The sequence below is a fragment of the Eriocheir sinensis genome, chromosome 20 (genome assembly GCF_024679095.1).
Source record: "Eriocheir sinensis breed Jianghai 21 chromosome 20, ASM2467909v1, whole genome shotgun sequence".
NCBI classification, from domain to species: Eukaryota; Metazoa; Arthropoda; class Malacostraca; order Decapoda; family Varunidae; genus Eriocheir; species Eriocheir sinensis.
In genome coordinates this window covers 18,761,557-18,781,423 of record NC_066528.1, presented here as the reverse complement: position 1 = coordinate 18,781,423, position 19,867 = coordinate 18,761,557, and the positions used below count along the sequence as shown (strand labels likewise).

Here is a 19,867-nt window from a genome sequence, read left to right as displayed (position 1 = left end):
GCCTGCCTGACCCACTTCCCTTAATAACACCAACAAGCAAACAACTCCACAAACAACGGTAATAACACTTCGCAGTCACCTCATTATGAACCTCTAAAACATGCACAACAACATTCATGGCGAACCGACAACAACCACCCATCAAGAAACTTTCCGCTGGCTGGCAGTTCGCGGTCTTTTTAATGCAATAATTGCCACTCAGATTAACAAAACTGAAAGGTATCACATATTTGACCTCCCACGCTCGCTGCCTTGTCGAGTGTTTGAGGCTGAAGAAGGGGAGGATGGGGAGGGATGCGGGGGGGTGGGGGGGAAGGGGAGTAGGAAGAGGAGAGGGAGAGAGAGGCTGAAGGGAAGAGGGGCTGGGTCGGGAGTGAAAGATGGGGAAATAGGATGCTGGGGATTGGGGGGAAGAGGGAGAGAGGAAAGGGGTAAGAAGAGGAGAGGGAGAGAGAGACTGAAGGGGAGAGGGGCTGGGGAGAGAAGGATGGGGAATAAGGATGCTGGGGATTGGGGGGAAGAGGGAGAGAGGAAAGGGGTAAGAAGAGGAGAGGGAGAGAGAGACTGAAGGGGAGAGGGGCTGGGGAGGGAAGGATGGGGAATAAGGATGCTGGGGATTGGGGGGAAGAGGTAGTGAAAAGCTAAAGGATGAAGAGGTTGGGGAAGGAACAAGGGAAGAGAAGGATGCTGAGAAGGGATGCTGGGGTCCCGGGGATGAAAAAGAGTGGGAAGGGGAGGAGGAGAGAGAGGCTGGGGGAGCAAAAAGGGGAAGGGATGGGTAGGGATGCTCCGATTTCTCTCTCTCTCTCTCTCTCTCTCTCTCTCTCTCTCTCTCTCTCTCACACACACACACACACACACACACACACACACACACACTGCAAAGAAAGCACTCACTCACTCAACATCATTCCCTAAGCCAATCAAAATTAATTAATCAACTTCATGAAAAGACCCATTCACAGAGTCCCCGGCTCGTCCCCCTTGAAAATAACGAAATAATGACATAAAAATCGCAACCCACAAATATATACTCCCTCAAATACATACAAAACATGGCCACAAGATTCTGCGTTCAGCCACGGAGTTAATTCATATACCCTAGTGCCTACTGCCCTATATAACACATCACCAGCCCAACCAGGAACTCCCATACGCCCTCGATAGACTGAGTACGTTCTTAAATAATGTTGAAGGTGTTTGAGTGAATGACTGTGAGTGGAGGTGACAGATAATGGGTGGGGCGTGCAAAAAGGTGGAAAGTTTCGTTTAGTCGGCGCAACAGGGTGGGGGGGGGTGTCATATATCACATAATTATTCAAATTTACCTTTATTTCGACTTGCAGGGAGCTCTCCTTGGGTTGTCGGTGTCCTGTCTAGTCCAGCATGCACTCTCATACGCTGTGTAGAGTTGGCGTTAAGTATCAGTGGCACTAAGAACGAAATCTCGCGGGTTAAGCTTTAAATAATAGCGAAATGGTCATCACTCAGTGTTGTGTTTGGACTGCAGACGACGAATAGATGAGGGAGGTACGATGCTCATAAACTATCGTACCCAGAACATAATATATCCTAGATTCTGGCCCACAGCTCTCCCACCCTTGTAAATAACGATACGCAATCTTACTAATTACCAAAACCGCTAATTACTGATGCTTTAGTACGAGTGGAAAGGATAAATTAACGTTCCTATAAACTAACCAGATTATCGAACTCGAGTAAGGGTTGAGCGCTGAGCAGGAGCAGGTACGATGTTACAAGAGTGTCGTACTCAGACCATAACATTACCGAATTTCTTCCCAAAAACAGTTCCACGCGCACAAATAACGACACTCAGTTATGCTTATTGCCACAACCTTTAATTAGCGATGAGTTATGAGCGAGAGGAAAGAATAAATTTACCTCCCTAAAAACTGATCAGATTATCGTGCTCGACGGCGGAGGGCTGAGTTAGATAACCATCACGGAGGATCAGTCAGGCAATAAGCAGATACTCTAACACAACATACTTAATAATACAAAGGAATAATGACCATAGAAAGCAAAGGTTAACCCGTAGAAAATGATTAGAAGTGGAGGGCAAGAATATCACAGTAGACCCTGAAAAGTACCCTAGCGGCAGATCAGTTAACTAGGCCTTGTAGCTCTGCCAGGTGTACGATATCTCTCTCTCTCTCTCTCTCTCTCTCTCTCTCTCTCTCTGTGGTCTTGCCTGTCAGAACCTGTTGAAACCGCAAAGGAACACGGTACTTGGGGCTCTGGGAGGGGAAACTATAGCAAACTTGACTTATCTTGCTACGGGATAGAGAATTGCATGATGAGGCGGGCAGGCGGCTATACTATAGGTGGGGAAATTATAAGTCGTATTACAAGATATATCACAGCCCAAGAACACATAATTGACAAGGCTTTCGTAGGAGTTGTGGGCATTTCCAGGGGTAGTTTTATGACCCCGGTGGTAGAGTGAGTCTTCTTCTGTACCGTGAACCTGAAGAAACACTCATTAGAACCCGACTGACCCCCTCTTTGACCTTTAGAAATAACTGATGTGAGAGGCGAGTGTCTTATAATATCAATCTATATGTTTCGAGGCTCAGGAAGGGTAAGTTTACGTGATGTGGTGACGGCAGTGAGAGGGAAATGTATTTGGTTCTATGTTCAGCGAAGATAAGATTACAAGTGGCGGTGGTATTGAAAGGATGAAGAAATAATTACATTGAGACTCAGCGAAGGGAAATATACAAGAGGTGGTGGTGGTGGTGGTGGTATTGAAATGAGGGAAACTGACTTATCCAGCGGTTTAATAAGGGGGTGACTTTAGTAGTATTGAAATAGGGGAAACTTATACTTATTAAAGAGTAGTATTCAAGAGTAGTATTGAAATAGGGGAAACTTATACTTATTCAAGAGTAGTATTCAAGAGTAGTATTGAATTGTATAGTGGATGTTGTATACTTATTCAAGAGTAGTATTCAAGAGTAGTATTGAAATAGGGGAAACTTATACTTATTCAAGAGTAGTATTCAAGAGTAGTATTGAAATAGGGGAAACTTATACTTATTAAAGAGTAGTATTCAAGAGTAGTATTGAATTGTATACTGTATATTGTTTACTTATTGAAGAGTAGTATTCAAGAGTAGTATTGAAATAGGGGAAACTTATACTTATTAAAGAGTAGTATTCAAGAGTAGTATTGAATTGTATACTGTATATTGTATACTTATTCAAGAGTATGGTTCAAGAGTAGTATTGAAATAGGGGAAACTTATACTTATTCAAGAGGTGGTGGTGGTGGAGGTGGTGGTATTAAAATAGGGAAACTAACTTATCCAGGGGTTTAATTAGGGGGAGACTTTAATAGTATTGAAATAGGGGAAACTCATACTTATTTACCTCCGGGCTTAATGAGGGAAGGGAAGTCAAGAAGAGGTGGCATTGAAAAAGCTGAAAATTTACTTGTATCTCGGCTCAGGGAAGATACGAGGTAGCGGCGGAAGCAATGAAGAGGGAAACTATACTAACTCATCTCGAGGCTTAGGTGCGGATGTCAGCACGGAATGGCGAAGGCAGTAATGAAAAAGACGAAAATTTACTTGTTTCAATGTTTCTAGCCATGGGAAAGATTAGTGGTGGAGCGGAAGCAATGAAGAGAGGGAAACTATACTAACTCACCTCGAGGCTTAGGTGCGGGTATCAGCGCGGAATGGCAACCGTAGTAATGAAAAAGATGAAAATTTACTTAATATCTCGGCTCAGGGAAGATAAGTTCACGACAGGAGGCTGCGGAGGTACTAAAAGGAGGAAAACTCACTCATCTCAAGACTCAGCTATGGAGATGAGCATGAAACAACGGCGGTATTACTGAAAAGATGAGAATTTACTTGTTTCTAAGCTCAGGGAAGATAAGTTTACTACAGGAGGCTGCGGAGGTACTAAAAGGAGGAAAACTCACTCATCTCAAGACTTAGCTATGGAGGTGGGCATGAAACAACAGCGGCATTACTGAAAAGATGAAAATTTACTTGTTTCTAGGCTCAGGGAAGATAAGTTTACGACAGGAGGCTGCGGAGGTACTAAAAGGAGGAAAACTCACTCATCTCAAGACTTAGTTATGGAGATGGTCATGAAACAACGGCGGTATTACTGAAAAGATGAAAATTTACTTGTTTCTAGGCTCAGGGAAGATAAGTTTACGACAGGAGGCGGCAGAAGTACTTAAAAAGAGGAAAACTCACTCATCTCAAGACTTAGCTATTTAGATGGTCATGAAACAACGGCGGTATTACTGAAATGATGAGAATTTACTTGTTTCTAAGCTCAGGGAAGATAAGTTTACGACAGGAGGCGGCAGATCGTACTTAAAAGGAGGAAAACTCACTCATCTCAAGACTTAGCTATGGAGATGAGCATGAAACGGCGGTATTACTGAAAAGATGAAAATTTACTTGTTTCTAAGCTCAGGGAAGATAAGTTCACGACAGGAGGCGGCAGAAGTACTTAAAAAGAGGAAAACTCACTCATCTCAAGACTTAGCTATGGAGATGAGCGTGAAACAACGGCAGCATAATTAAAAAGATGAAAATTTACTTGTTTCTAGGCTCGGGGAAGACAAATTTACAAGAGATAACGGCGATAGTACTAAAAGGAGGGGAGCTTACTTATCCAGCGTCTTAGGTATGGAGGTAAACACGAAATGGCGAGAACACGAGAAACGGACAAAAACCACAAAAACTCACCTTTAAAATCAGTTTACTTGCTGCTGTAGAGGTCCACGTCCTTCCCAGGGTAACACAAACGCTCTCCCTTCCTATGTTAAGCTTACGAGGGCCGTCACTGATCACTAGTCCATAAGTTACATCTATAAAGTGTCAAGTATCTCGTCACTCCTCGACATGATGCTCCCGGCAGTGAAAGCCACGCGGGAGGGCAGTGCGGGTTGGTCCGTGATAGTGACTTACTCCCATTGGCTGCCCGGATCACGTGACTCGGACCCCGCACGCTGATTGGCTGGTGAGCATCGCGCCGCCAAGACTCGCTCCCCGCTGCTCCGAAACATCCAAAGTTACCAGATCCTCGTACTCAGAACATTCCACACAGCATCCTTACACATCCCCTCGCACTCCACCCACACACATCCTACACACTCACACACCTATACAAAACATCCTTACTCTCTAACATATCCCCTTACACCCCTAAACACCCCCCCCAACTCATCTGTTCATGCAACCCCATATCCAGAATCCAGCTTTGCCAGATTGCTTTACTCAGCCTCTTCTATATACCGACTTCCGATCCAAAAACTCTTCTACACCCAAGTAACGAGACTCATTTATAGTTAGATTACAATCGTTAATTCCCGATGTCTTTTGGGGATCGTCGTGACAAAAATGAGTTAACACGATGCTCTGAGTATAACAATCTGGCAACTGCACAGGCTCGGGGAGAATCGTATGCTATCGTACTCACTCCAATAACGATATCCAGTTAAAGTTAGTGATAAAACCGTAAAGTATCGATGTTTGTTTATATACTTATGGGTGAGGAACGGAAAGAAAACGATATAGACTACTGAATGTGATTATCTGGTAACTTGCCTGAACCCGCTGCTCAAGAATATGGCTTCGAGCGGAGATGAGATTTTCCGATAACACACTAAATCATATAGTTTCGACGTTGCCTATTGACATTTTATTACTTCTTAGTGTTGGTGATTGATAAAATAGACAAGAAACAGCGAATATATACCTGTATTGATCCTACCAGCACGAGTTTTTGTATATGAGTGTGAGTTCAGACGTCTGTTTCATCTTAAGACCTCGGAACCATGTTAGAAGTTAAGTTGCTTGTTGAAAAGCCTACTGACAAAAAAAAACATAGAGAGAATGAAGATTAGTAGGAGAGATACTCGTATGTCTCACGTTTATGCTCTCCCTTGAACACACACACACACACACACACACACATAGCCTACTGACAAAAAAAAAAAAAAAAACAGAATGAAGATTAGTAAGACAGTTATGTTTACTGTTTATGCTTTCTCTTGAACCTCCTACACACACACACACACACACACGTAAAAGTTTTGTTCTATTTATGTTACGTGTGCACCTGCCCTGTTCTCACTCACCTCCAATTAAAGAAGTTAAACTAATTATGTGATTGTAGTGTTGATTTATCGCCCCAGCCATCTGTGTGTGTGTGTGTGTGTGTGAGAGAGAGAGAGAGAGAGAGAGAGAGAGAGAGAGAGAGAGAGAGAGAGAGAGAGAGAGAGAGAGATGCAGACGAAAACTAACCATATAAAACCCAAACCAGACTTCACAAACAACCACACAAGATCTAATTATTCTTTCCTTCCTTCCTTCCTTTCTCCCTTCCTTCCTTCTTCCTTCCTTCCTTTCTTCCTTCCTTCCATCCTCCTTTCCTTCCTTCCTTCTTTTCCTTCCTTCCCTCCTTCCTTTCTCTCTTCCACCAACGACAAAACATTAAAAAAAAAATACCATCTGACCAACTATTTTTTCCCTCCTTATCAACGAGCGAAGGACAAAACTGCAAGAAAATAATAAGATAGCGAGACTGAGATCAGCTGACGATGGACAAATAACTTACCGTGTGGAGAATGACGGAGGAGGAGGAGGAGGAGGAGGAGGAGAGGGAGAGACAAGAACAAGAGGAGGAAAGGAGAGGGAGAGTTAGAGGCAAAGATGAGAGGTAAAGGAGAGATGGAGGAGAGAAAGAGAAGAAGAAGGAGGTAAAGAGAGGGACAGATAGAGAGGAGGAGAGGTAAGGCAAGGAGGAGGAAGAGGAGAAACAGAGAATGGAATATATATAAGTAAAAGCAAAAAGTAGAGGAGAGTAAAAAGCAGAGGAAAGGTTGAGGCGAGTGGGAAGAGAAGGAGAAACAAGAGGAGAGGAGAGGTAGAGAGGAGGAGGAGGAGGAGGTAGACACAAGGAGAACAGGTAAAGAGGAGGAGGAGGAGGAGGAGAGAAGAGAGATAAGCGTCCCAGTAATGTCGGTGATGTAGTGTGGGTGAGAACGAGGCGGCAGAAGGAAGGTCAAGGAAATAAAGAAATATAAAGAAAAATAACGAGACAGCCAGATAAATATAGATAGATAGATAGATGAATAGATAGATAGATAAGGGAATATGTATGACTGGATTTGGTTTTATCGTGTGTATTTTTTATTTTTATTTTATCTTCTGGTGAAAACATGCAATTTGTAAACCGTCAAGATTAACCTACTACTATTACTACTACTACTATTACTATTACTACTACTACTACTATTACTACTACTACTACTGTTACTACTACTACTACTACTACAATAATAATAACAATAACAATAATAACACGCAAATTTCTAGAGCATCGAAGTTGACTATTATTTCAACTACATTTTAATTCTATCTCTTTTTTGTTTATTTTTTTACTCTTTTTTTGTCTTTTTTTTACTTTTTAACTTTTCTTAACTTTTTTAACTAACTTTTGAACTTTTTTTCTTTCTTTCGATCTTCATTTATAGCTTTCTTCCTTTTCTTTCTTTTCTTTTTCTTTCTTTCTTTCTCTTTCTTTCTTTCTTCGTCGCTTTCTTCCCGTTCTTTCCATCCCTCCTTTCTCTCAACAAAAAAACCGTACCAATAAAAACAAACAATAAAAATAACAATAATAAAAAGCAATAGAAAGACAAAACACAATTCGAGTTCTCTTTATTTCGTTGGGATAAAAATCTTTCCCTTTTTCCTCGTTGCCTCGGCGCCGTGAGCACACCTTCGCCGCAACAGGTAATGAACACGTAATCAGCAGCTAATTAACAGGTGTACCCTAGGGCTCTTACCTGGGCGGGGGGGAGGGAGGGGAGGGTATGGGTAGGTAGGTAGGTAGGGAGCGAGCGAGGTAGATTGGACAACAGGTGGGATTTCAATTATGTTATTTATAAGATTTTGGGATTCTTAACACTAACAGTTTTAAGGTTTGCTAACGCTCTGAATTCTATAACACATTCGTAGTTGTTTGCTATACCTACTGTTCTCTTTCTTCATTCTTATCGGTAAGTACAAAATAAATCGGTTATCGGACACTTTCCACTTACAATTTTATGGTTTACTAACACGCTGAATTCTCAAACACATCATTAGTCATTTATCCCTCTTTGTTTTCCTCCTTTTCTTCCTTCTTTGTTATCGGTAAGTACAAAATAAATCGGTTATCGGACACTTTCCACTTACAATTTTATGGTTTACTAACACGCTGAATTCTCAAACACATCATTAGTCATTTATCCCTCTTTGTTTTCCTCCTTTTCTTCCTTCTTTGTTATCGGTAAGTACAAAATAAATCGGTTATCGGACACTTACCACTTACAGTTTCATGGCTTACTAACGCGCTGAATTCTAAAACACATCATTGCTCATTCATCCCTCTTTGTTTTCATCTTTTTTTTCCTTCTTTGTTATCGGTAAGTACAAATTAAATCGGTTATCGGACACTTTCCACTTACAGTTTCATGGTTTACTAACACGCTGAATTCTAAAACACATCATTGCTCATTCATCCCTCTTTGTTTTCCTCCTTTTTTTCCTTCTTTGTTATCGGTAAGTACAAAATAAATCGGTTTGAGGACACTTTCCACTCACAATTTTATGGTTTACTAACACGCTGAATTCTAAAACACATCATTGCTCATTCATCCCTCTTTGTTTTCCTCCTTTTTTTCCTTCTTTGTTATCGGTAAGTACAAAATAAATCGGTTTGAGGACACTTTCCACTCACAATTTTATGGTTTACTAACACGTTGAATTCTAAAACACATCATTAGTCATTCATCCCTCTTTGTTTTCCTCCTTTTTTTCCTTCTTTGTTATCGGTAAGTACAAAATAAATCGGTTTGAGGACACTTTCCACTCACAATTTTATGGTTTACTAACACGCTGAATTCTAAAACACATCATTAGTCATACCCACCTATTTGTTTTCCTTCTTTTTTTCCTTCTTTGTTATCGGTAAGTACAAAATAAATCGGTTATCGGACACTTACCACTTACAGTTTTATGGTTTACTAACACGCTGAATTCTAAAACACATCATTAGTCATACCCACCTATTTGTTTTCCTTCTTTTTTTCCTTCTTTGTTATCGGTAAGTACAAAATAAATCGGTTTGAGGATACTTTTTTTTATAGTAACCGTTTATTTTGTTTCACTCACACAATCGCGACCTTCTACATCAATACATACTCACACCTCCTCATTCTTTTCAGGGGCAACCAACATTAGCAAACTATGGCTGTGGGGATGTATGTGAACCTACGAGAGGCTGGAATGTAAGTTGCGCTGATTGGGTCATTGTAAACTGTTGAAAAAGGACGAGAAGTGTGATAGACTGTTTGGATTAGTGCGAGCTAGTGAAGAATATGAGTTTTGAGATGCAGAATGGTTAGGTTGTGAACTGGTTAACAATAGGAGAGATGGGACACTGAGGATATTGTGAACGAGATGAAAAAACATGAGTTGTGTGTTTAAGAGCTAGGAGGGTAGAGATTGCAAGATGCTGGAGGCTGTGAATGGAAGAGAATCAAGGTGACAGTATTCTACCATGCACCAGGCAATCTAAAACGCAATCTGGTAATGTGAACTCGGTGATAAATACGGCTTGTGTGGTGAAGGGCTTGGAGGAGAGAGGCTGGTAATGGAGGGAAGAAAAAGTGATATGGTCGGATTGGAATTCTAAAGTTAGCATCATCAGATAACGAGGAACGAAAAAGATGATACTGTGAACTGGGTGACACATACTGGTTGTGATATTGAGGCCTTAGAAGAGAGAGGCAGTGCATGGCCAGTTGACGGGGGTAAAGAAAGCAGGGTCGAAAGAGTATGGACATTAGAGTAACATAATTCTTGTACCAGATAACGAAGAACCGATGAAGGAAGACAGAGGGAAAGGCGGGAGGAGACGAAATGGATGCTGGTGGAGTGATGAGAGAACAAACCTGCAGAAACTGAAGATATTGCAAGTTAACTCTTTACTAACACACACACACACACATACACACACACACACACACACTTGACCGCGACGTGACTTGACAGCATCCAGACCTTCGACCTTCGACCCTTAACTGAACCTTCGACCCTCAAACTAAACCTTACAAGGCTCGTATTGAACTAACTAACGCCCTTCAACCCTTAACCAAAGACCAAAGACCCTCAAACTAAAGCCCTCTCTACTACTCTTCCCTTAGGGTCCAAATCGTGTCTTTCCTCTTACGGTGAAGGAAGGGACGCAAAAAGAAAGGGTGTTGGAGCCCGATACGTTAAAGAATATGGGTTTAAAGACTTTCAATCCTTACCTAAAGACCAGGAACCCTCAAACTAAGGGCCTCTCTATCCCTCTTGCCTTCACTAGGGTCCAAATCATGTCTTTCCTCTAACGGTGAAGGAAGGGACGCAAAAAAGAAAGGGTGTTGGACTCTATACAATCCCTTAACCAAACTCTATACAATCCCTTAACCAAAGACCAAAGACCCTCAAACTAAAGGCACTCTATCCCTCTTGCCTTCACTAGGGTCCAAATCATGTCTTTCCTCTAACGGTGAAGTAAGGAGCGTAAAAAGAAAGGGTGTTGGACTCTATACAATTCCTTAACCAAACTCTATACAATCCCTTAACTAAAGACCAAAGACCCCCATACTAAAGGCCTCTCAATCCCTCTTGCTTTCACTAGGATCCAAATCATGTCTTTCCTCTAACGGTGAAGGAAGGAACGCAAAAAAGAAAGGGTGTTGGACTCTATACAATCTTGACCGTCATCGCCGTGAGTTCTTCAGGGGACAGCACCTCCTCCTTTCGGCTCTTCCTGGACCGGCAGTCACAGTCGCGGTGGAAGAAGCGGTTGGGCAGCGGGTGGAGGGCGCAGTACTCCATCCACTCCTGCCGGTGGTGCTCCAGGGCGGGTCCCCACGAAGGGCTGGGCGTGAATCCGGTCCACAGCCGCTGGGAAGAAAATGGGAGGATCAGAATGTGTGTGTTTGTATGTAAGTGGTACTGTGTTAAATTAGATGGTTACTTGAACTCTCCGCCATTGAAAGAATTTAATGAGGAAGGCGGTGAGAGAAGAACAAGAACATGAAGAATAAGAACAAAAACAAGAACAAGAAGAACAAGACCTAGAAAACAGGAATAAGAGAAAGAAAAAGAGGAAAATGAAAACAAGAAGAAAATAAAAAAAAAATGTTGGCCTATATATAAACATTCTAGTGTTGAAAAGGATCCCGACAACAAATAAACAGACACACAGACAGACAGCTAGACAGACAGACAGATAGATCCAGACAAACACAAAAAAACAGACAAACGATCACACATACACATACACACAACTAGACACACTAAATAAAAATGTTCTAACATTCACAAACAAACGAAAAAACACAAACACACAAAAAAAATTCAACTTCTACTTATTTCACACAACACACACTTATAAAACACACACAATACACACTTATAAAACACACACAACACACACACTTATAAAACACACACAACACACACTTATAAAACACACACAATACACACTTATAAAACACACACAACACACACTTATAAAACACACACAACACACACACTTATAAAACACACACAACACACACACTTATAAAACACACACAACACACACACTTATAAAACACACAGCACACACTTATAAAACACACATAACACACTTATAAAACACACATAACACACTTATAAAACACACACAACACACACACTTATAAAACACACACAACACACACTTATAAAACACACATAACACACACACTTATAAAACACACACAACACACACTTATAAAACACACACAACACACACTTATAAAACACACACAACACACACTTATAAAACACACAACACACACTTATAAAACACACATAACACACTTATAAAACACACACAACACACACTTATAAAACACACATAACACACACTTATAAAACACACATAACACACACGTATCCTGGACTCTACAACGCTCCTCCCTCAAATATATCTCCTTCAGCCATAATTAGCGACGGTTAAATGCAATTACATGTACTTCGCAGCAATAATTAACCCGCGTTCAATTACTGCAACGCACCTAATTAAACTTCGCCTGCCGCTTGCGTTTTCACACTCCTGTTATTTCATTGAGAGTAGAAGCACGTATATTTGAGTGTGTCCTTCGCCTTTGTATATCAGTATGTTTGTTGTCTGTCTGTCTATCAATTTTCTTTCTTTATTTTTATTTCTTTTACTCGTTCGCTAGTTTTTTTTTTTGTTTTCTTCTTATTTTTCGTTTTTTTTCTCTCCTCTCTCATCTCATTTTATCTTTTATCCTTTTCTCTCTTTCTCTTCGTCTCCCTCATTTTTCTTTCTTTCTCTCTTCTTTTTTTCTTTCTCTCTCTCTCTCTCTCTCTCTCTCTCTCTCTCTCTCTCTCTCTCTTTGTTTCTTCCTTACTTACTTTTCCTCTCTTCCTTCCTTTCTTTTCTTTCATTCCTCGTTCGTTCTTTTTTTGTTGCCTTCATTTTATCGTTCTTTCTTTCTTTCTTTCTTTCTTTCTGTCTGTCTGTCTGTCTGTCTTTCCTTCTTCCTTACTTTCATACTGTCTTCCTTTCCTTCTTTCTTTCTTTCAATCTTTCTTCCTTCCCTTCTTTCTTTCTCTCCATCATTCTTCCTTTCAAAATCCTACATTCGTCCTTCCTTTCTTTGTCCCTTCCATCCCCTTTTTTCTCCTTTCCTCTCTCATCACATTTCACCTTATCTTTACTTCCCGTGAGTGTACACCTGCATCGCTCTCTCACCTGCTCTTAATTGGTCCACCGGCAAGATGGCTATCATTACCACAGAGGCGAGTGACGATAACTACCGCCCGGACAGAGATATCACCCTCGCCGTTCCGATGTATTACGTTCTATCCTTCTCGTTCTTCTCCTCCCTACGACCTTGGGCAGTTGTTATTCATTTTTGTTCAACTCTTTTCTTTGTTCTTTTTTTCTGTTTTTCTGTTTTTATTCCTTTTCATTTGATCATTCTCTTTCTATTCCTTCTTTCCTATTCTCTTCTATTCTTTCTGTTCTTTCTTTTGCCCTTTGTTTCTTGTTAGTCTATCCCCTTTGCTTCCTTTCTTCCAGCATTCACTTCTTCCTTCCTATCTTCCATCTGCATCCCTTCTTCCTTTCCTCTCCGATTAGTATTATCTGTAAGTCTGTCTGGTTCTTTGTCTTTCTTTCCATCGGTCTCTGTCTCGTGTCCTCGCCTCCCGCCGGCACATCTTCGCCCCCACACTGCCCTCGTCGCCCCAAACAGAACATGCACTTTAATTTAATCATCGGTAAGCCTCGCGGGGTGCACAGCGGCTCTCCCACGCCCGGTCAGGCCAATCAGACTTAGAGCATAACATAGCACGGAGGAGGAGGAGGCCGAAAAAATAGTGTTAGTCTGGAAGGGAGGCTCAGAATAGAAGGTGACAGACACACACACACACACACACACACACACACACACACACACACACACACACACACACACACACTTAATGATATAGAATGATAGAAAGAGAGAGACACAGACAGACAGAGATATAGAGAGACAGAGAGGATGATGAACTTATACAGACACACACACACACACACACACACACACACACACACACACACACACACACACACTTAATGATGTAGAGTGATAGACAGAGAAGTAATTAACAGAGACACAGACAGACAGACAGGGATACAGACAGAGAGGCAGACAAAGATAGAAAGAAAGACAGGGTAACACAACAGACATACACACACAGACAGTGACAAAGACAGACAGACAGAGACAGAGAGAGGATAATAAACAGACAGACAAACAGATAGAGAGAGATACAACGCCATTCATCTCCTATTAAATTCATCAGTGGGAGTGGTGGTGATGGTGATGATGGTGGTGATAGTGGAGAAACACAAGCTAGTCACCACCAATTCACCACCACCCATGTACCACCAAACTGACCCCTTTAACCCCCCCCCCCCCCCCACCACCACCACCACACAGAACCACTAGAGAGACCGCTGTGTGTTCCCATGTATACAGTTAGCGTCCCCGGCATCCATTCAAGAGGAAGAAGGAGTTAGGGAATGTCTGTATCATGTTCTGGGGGGAGAGAGGCGCGGTTATCATTAGTTAGAGCGACCGTCCTGTTGGCTAAATATACTGGAATTGGTTCCTTCATTAGACGCGAGAGGAAAAAGCTGTTTGGTATGGTGTGTGTGTGTGTTTGTGTAGGGGGGGGGTCTGTGTATGTGTGTGTGTGGGGGGGGTCTGTGTGTGTGGGGGGGGGAAGGGGGGGTTGAGGGTGAACAAAGAAGAATATAAAGTGATAAGGTTGCAAAAGGAAGGAAGGAAGAGAGGAAAGAAAGGGAATAGGATGATAAGAGGTAAAAGAAGAACAGAAAGAATGAAAAAAAAATACAAAAGAAGGAAGAGAAAAAAAATAATTAAACGAAAATGAATTAAAAAACTACAAAACAAGGAAGAAAGGAAAGGAAGGAAGAGAGGAAAGAAAGGGAATAGGAAGGTGAAAGGAAAAAGAAGAAACAGAAAAAAATAAAAAAATAAGAGAAAAAAAATAATTAAACGAAAAGTCATAAAAAAACTGTGTTCGTGTGTGTGTGTGTGTGTGTGTGTGTGTGTGTGTGTGTGTGTGTGTGTGTGTGTGTGTGTGTGTGTGTGTGTTTCTACGTCTCAAACTTTTCCCGCTTTCCGATCCTCTTTGTATCATCTTAATCCCACTCTCCCATGCTAATCTTAGAGTCGGATCCCCCTTCCCCGCTACGGCTATGGGGCTGCCAGCGTATGTATGGCAGGAAGCTCCCCCGACGCATATATTAATGTTAAGCAGGGGAGCATTTAATCCTGTTAGTCTGATGAAGTCTCGTTCCCCGGCTGACTCTGATCTCCTGTGTGTGAATGGGTGTGTGAGAGTGTGTGGCAGAGAACAGAGACAGAGAGACAGACAAAGGGACAAAGATTAAGAGAGTTATTCCACACCAGAGCAAAATCATGATAACACCACGAACTATTCATTACTTCCTAACCTAACCTAACCTAACCTAACCTAACCTAACCTGGGTGTGAGTGTGTGTGAGACAGAGAGGAGACAGAGAGACAGACAAAGAAACAAAGATTAAGACAGTTATTCCACACCACAGCAAACTCATAACACAACCAACTATTCATTACTTCCTAATCTAACCTAACCTAACGTAGCCTCTCCTGTGTGTGAATGGGTGTGTGAGTGTGTGAGACAGAGAGACAAAGACAGACAGAAATAGAGAATATAAGACACATTTATGGTACCAAAGCCTTACCAAACTATCACTAGACTCATAAAACTCCCCATGGAAATACCCGTCAACAACCTCACGAAAGCCTTATCAGATATGTGTGTGTTAGACCCCGAAGTGTTTAAAAATATGGGCCCAAAACTTTCACTAGACTCATAAAACTACCATCAGCAAGGCCGTTTACGAAAGCCTTGTCAGATATATGTGTAAGACCCCGAAGTGTTTCATATGGGACCAAAACTTTCACTAGACTCATAAAACTACCATCAGCAAGTCCGTTTACGAAAGCCTTGTCAGATATGAGTGTGAGACCCCGAAGTGTTTAAAAATATGGGACCAAAACTTTCACTAGACTCATAAAACTACCATCAGCAAGGCCGTTTACGAAAGCCTTGTCAGATATGAGTGTTAGACCCCAAAGTGTTTAAAAATATGGGCCCAAAACTTTCACTAGACTCATAAAACTACCATCAGCAAGTCCGTTTACGAAAGCCTTGTCAGATATGAGTGTGAGACCCCGAAGTGTTTAATATGGGCCCAAAACTTACCTGTGACAGTGTGCCCTTAGCGGAGAGGAGGTAGTAGATGATGTAGACGGGAATGGCGAGGACGCAGACGACCGCGATGGCCCAACCCAGTACATGTGTCCAGTAGGGGAAGACGTACCCGCGGTAGGATATATCAATGCCCATGCCCATAGTGGAGATGAACATTGCCTGAAGGAGTGAAGGAAGAGAGATGAAGAAGAATGATGACGATGATGGCTTCCCTAATCTTCCCTTCCTTCTTTTCTATTAACTTTCTTTTCAATTCAAATCTTTATTCCTGACCACCCTTAACTCACCCCAAGAATCATAGGCGTCAACACCACCCAGCAGATGTACCAGAACACGCTCAGCTCCCGGCCAAGCATCATCTCGAAGTCACGGATGAGTCGCCCGCCGCCTGATCAAGAAAAGGAGAATTAGGATACGGAGGAGGAGGGATTTGAAGGGAGGGTTGGTATGTGGAGAGATGTGGGTTAGGTTGGTTTAGACTCCACTTTTATCTCTCTGTCTCTTTCTCTAGGTACATATATAGACAGAAATAGGTAGATATAGAAATAGTTAAAAGTAATGAAAGAAAGAAATGATGATTGGAAATAGATTAAATTGATTGAATAACTGACTGGCTAATCTTAAGTATACATAGATAGATAGATAGACAGATATAGATAGATAGATAAGATAGACAGAGACAGTAAGACAGGCAGATAGATAGATAGATAGATAGATACTAATTGATAGATACATAGATAGATAGTTTGATACATAGATAAGATAGACAGACAGTTAGACAGGCAGATAGATAGATACTAATTGATAGATACATAGATAGATATTTTGATACATAGATATACATGTTTTTTCTTCTCTATATTTTCTTTCCTCCTTCCCTTCACTCTCCAACATATTTATTTTTTTTTCTTTTCCTCCTCCTCCATTTTTCCTCCTCTCTCCCCCTCTTGGATCTGCCCACATTGGGGTTTTTTCTCTCCATTTTTCCTTCCTTTCTTTCTTCCTCCCTTCCTCTCTACAAGACTTTCCTTCCTTCCTTCCTTCCTTCCTCTCTACAAGACTTTCCTATGTTTTTTTCCTTCCTTCCTTCCTCTCTACAAGACTTTCCTTCCTTCCTTCCTTCCTTCCTCTCTACAAGACTTTCCTTCCTTCCTTCCTTCCTTCCTCTCTACAAGACTTTCCTTCCTTCCTTCCTTCCTTCCTCTCTACAAGACTTTCCTTCCTTCCTTCCTTCCTCTCTACAAGACTTTCCTTCCTTCCTTCCTTCCTTCCTCTCTACAAGACTTTCCTTCCCTCCTTCCTTCCTTCCTCTCTACAAGACTTTCCTTCCTTCCTTCCTTCCTCTCTACAAGACTTTCCTTCCTTCCTTCCTTCCTTCCTCTCTACAAGACTTTCCTTCCTTCCTTCCTTCCTCTCTACAAGACTTTCCTTCCTTCCTTCCTTCCTCTCTACAAGACTTGCCTTCCTTCCTTCCTTCCTCTCTACAAGACCTTCCTTCCTCTCTACAAGACCTTCCTTCCTTCCTCTCTACAAGACCTTCCTTCCTTCCTTCCTTCCTCACTACAAGACTTTCCTTCCTTCCTTCCTTCCTTCCTCTCTACAAGACTTTCCTATTTCCTCTCTCTCTATCATTTATTTCTTCTCTCCTTCCTTCTCTCCCTTTGTTTCTCTTTCTCTCCCTCTTTCTCTCCTTTCGTTTACTCTATCGACTAAACTTTCTATTTTCTCTCTCTTCTCTTTTATTTCCTTCTCTCCTTCCTTTCTTACTTTTTTCTCTTTCTTTTTCTCATTCTTTCTTCTCCATCCACTTCAATTCTCTCTAAGTCTTTTCTCTCTCTCTCTCTCTCTCTCTCTCTCTCTCTCTCTCTCTCTCTCTCTCTCTCTCTCTCTCTCTCGTATATTCTTCTCTCCTTCCCTCCTTTCCTCCTTCTCTCCCTTTTTCTTCCTCTTCTCCTTCTGTCTATACCCTCTTATTTTTCCTTCTTTCCTTCCCTCTCTCCCCTTTCTCTTTCTTTTTCTCCCTCTCTCCCTCCACCTACACTCTCTCCAAGACCTTTTTCCCTCATTTCTTCTCTCCTCCTCCTCTCCTTCCTACTCTTTTTCTCTCCACCTTCCTCTCCCGATATCAAACTTTCTTTCCTCCTTTCTTTTTTTTCTCTCCTCTCTCTCTCCTCTCGAAGGCGAAAAAGACTCCAAGTAACAGGTGGTCAGTATCCCACGAGAGAGAGAGAGAGAGAGAGAGAGAGAGAGAGAGAGAGAGAGAGAGAGAGAGAGTAGGGAGAAGGAGAGGAAACTACGCAGGTCGCTCTCTCTCTCTCTCTCTCTCTCTCTCTCTTACAATATTCAATACGTACCTGCTAATACATGTATCCATCTATTCATTTAAGTATATGAATGATGGCGCGCGTGTATATTATGTATGTGAATATTTGATTATCAGTTCCCTATTCGGTGGCTCAGTGGTCAGGGTGCGGACGCGGTGCTAAGGAGGACCGGTGTTCGAGTCCCGCCAATGTTTAGTCATCGCCGAGTGGCCTAAGACTACCCACATGCTGCCCTGAAGACCACCTATCAACCCGGACTTTAGCGCCAACCGGCCTCTTGCAGCCTCCTTAAGTTCTTATGTTCTTATGTTCTTATGAAACTATCTAAGGAGGGCCAAGTGGAGCTCCCGGGGGCAGGATGAGGCAAGCATGAATGGCGCCACTATAAAGCACTTGTCTGCTACACTAACGGGATGGGGCAGACAAGTTGGCGCCATTATGAAAGCCTACTGACACACACACACACACACACACACACACACACACACACACACACACACACACACACACATACACAATCATTTCCCCCCCCCTCCCACTATTCTATCCCAAGTACACACACACACACACACACACACACACACACGCACTATCCCTCTTCCCCCCACAAACACTACCCTATTATCCGTACACACACACACACACACACACACACACACACACACACACAATCCTTCCCACCCCCACAATATCCTATCCCATGTACACACACACACACACACACACACGCACACACGCTAAACACCCCCCCACCCCTCCCCCCTCCCTCCCCCCACCCACACTCACCATAGACATAGCACAGCACCAGTACTTCACAGATGGCCGCCGGCAGCAGACTGGGCGCCACGGAGTACTTGTCGAGGAGCTGCAGCACGTAGAACCCGCCCTGATGACCGCACGAGAGCCAGGACGAGGAGGAGGAGGAGGCGTAGGAGGACGAGGTGGAGGTGGTGGTGGTGGTGGACGAGGTGGGAATGGAAAGGAAAGAAAGTCGGAGTTAGATTAAGGTGTGAATGGAATGTGAGATTAGAGAAGGAGAGAAGAGAGATGGAGGGGGAGAGAGGGAGGGAGAGAGAAAGACGGGGGAGAGGGAGAGATGGATAGAGAGAGGAATATGAAATGAAAAATAAATTAAAAGAAATGTCGGGTTTGAGGGAAGTGAAGAAAGAGAAGGGGAGAAAGGAATAGAAAAGAAAGAAAAGAACAGAAAGTCGAAGAAAAGAAAAAGAATGGAAAAGAGAAATAAAGAAAGAGAAGAAGAGAAAGGAATAGAAAAGAAAGCAAAGAAAAGAAAGTCGAAGAAAAGAAAAAGAATGGAAAAGAGAAATAAAGAAAGAGAAGAAGAGAAAGGAATAGAAAAGAAAGCAAAGAAAAGAAAGTCGAAGAAAAGACGAAGAATGGAAAAGAGAAAAGGAAGAAAGAAAAGAAGAGAAAGGAATAGAAAAGAAAGTCGAAGAAAAGGAGAATGGAAAAGAGAAAAGAAAAAAGGAAAGGAATAGAAAGGAATAGAAAAGAAAATAAAGAAAAGAAAGTCGAAGAAAGGAAGAAGAATGGAAAAGAGAAAAGAAAAGAAAAAAAGAAAAAAGAAAAAAGAAAATAGAGAAATAAAAAAGAATA

The 19,867-nt window shown here is 42.0% G+C and overlaps 1 protein-coding gene across 7 annotated transcripts in view; it reads right to left on the bottom strand.

The window, feature by feature from the left end:
- Positions 1-7,695: 7,695 nt before the first annotated feature.
- The window catches only part of LOC127001334 (sodium- and chloride-dependent glycine transporter 2-like), a 37,958-nt gene continuing 25,786 nt past the window's right edge, over positions 7,696-19,867 (bottom strand). Inside the window, exons 11-15 of one of the 7 annotated variants that reach the window (XM_050865820.1) lie at positions 19,037-19,136; positions 16,214-16,314; positions 15,918-16,085; positions 8,968-10,994; positions 7,696-8,695 (exon numbers count right to left, since the gene is read on the bottom strand). In XM_050865820.1, the coding sequence (XP_050721777.1) occupies positions 10,791-10,994; positions 15,918-16,085; positions 16,214-16,314; positions 19,037-19,136 (573 nt within the window). In that variant the 3' untranslated portion in view covers positions 7,696-8,695; positions 8,968-10,790. The remainder of the gene's footprint in view (positions 8,696-8,967; positions 10,995-15,917; positions 16,086-16,213; positions 16,315-19,036; positions 19,137-19,867) is intronic. The other 6 variants (XM_050865822.1, XM_050865824.1, XM_050865826.1 and 3 more) reach the window with 6 other exon arrangements.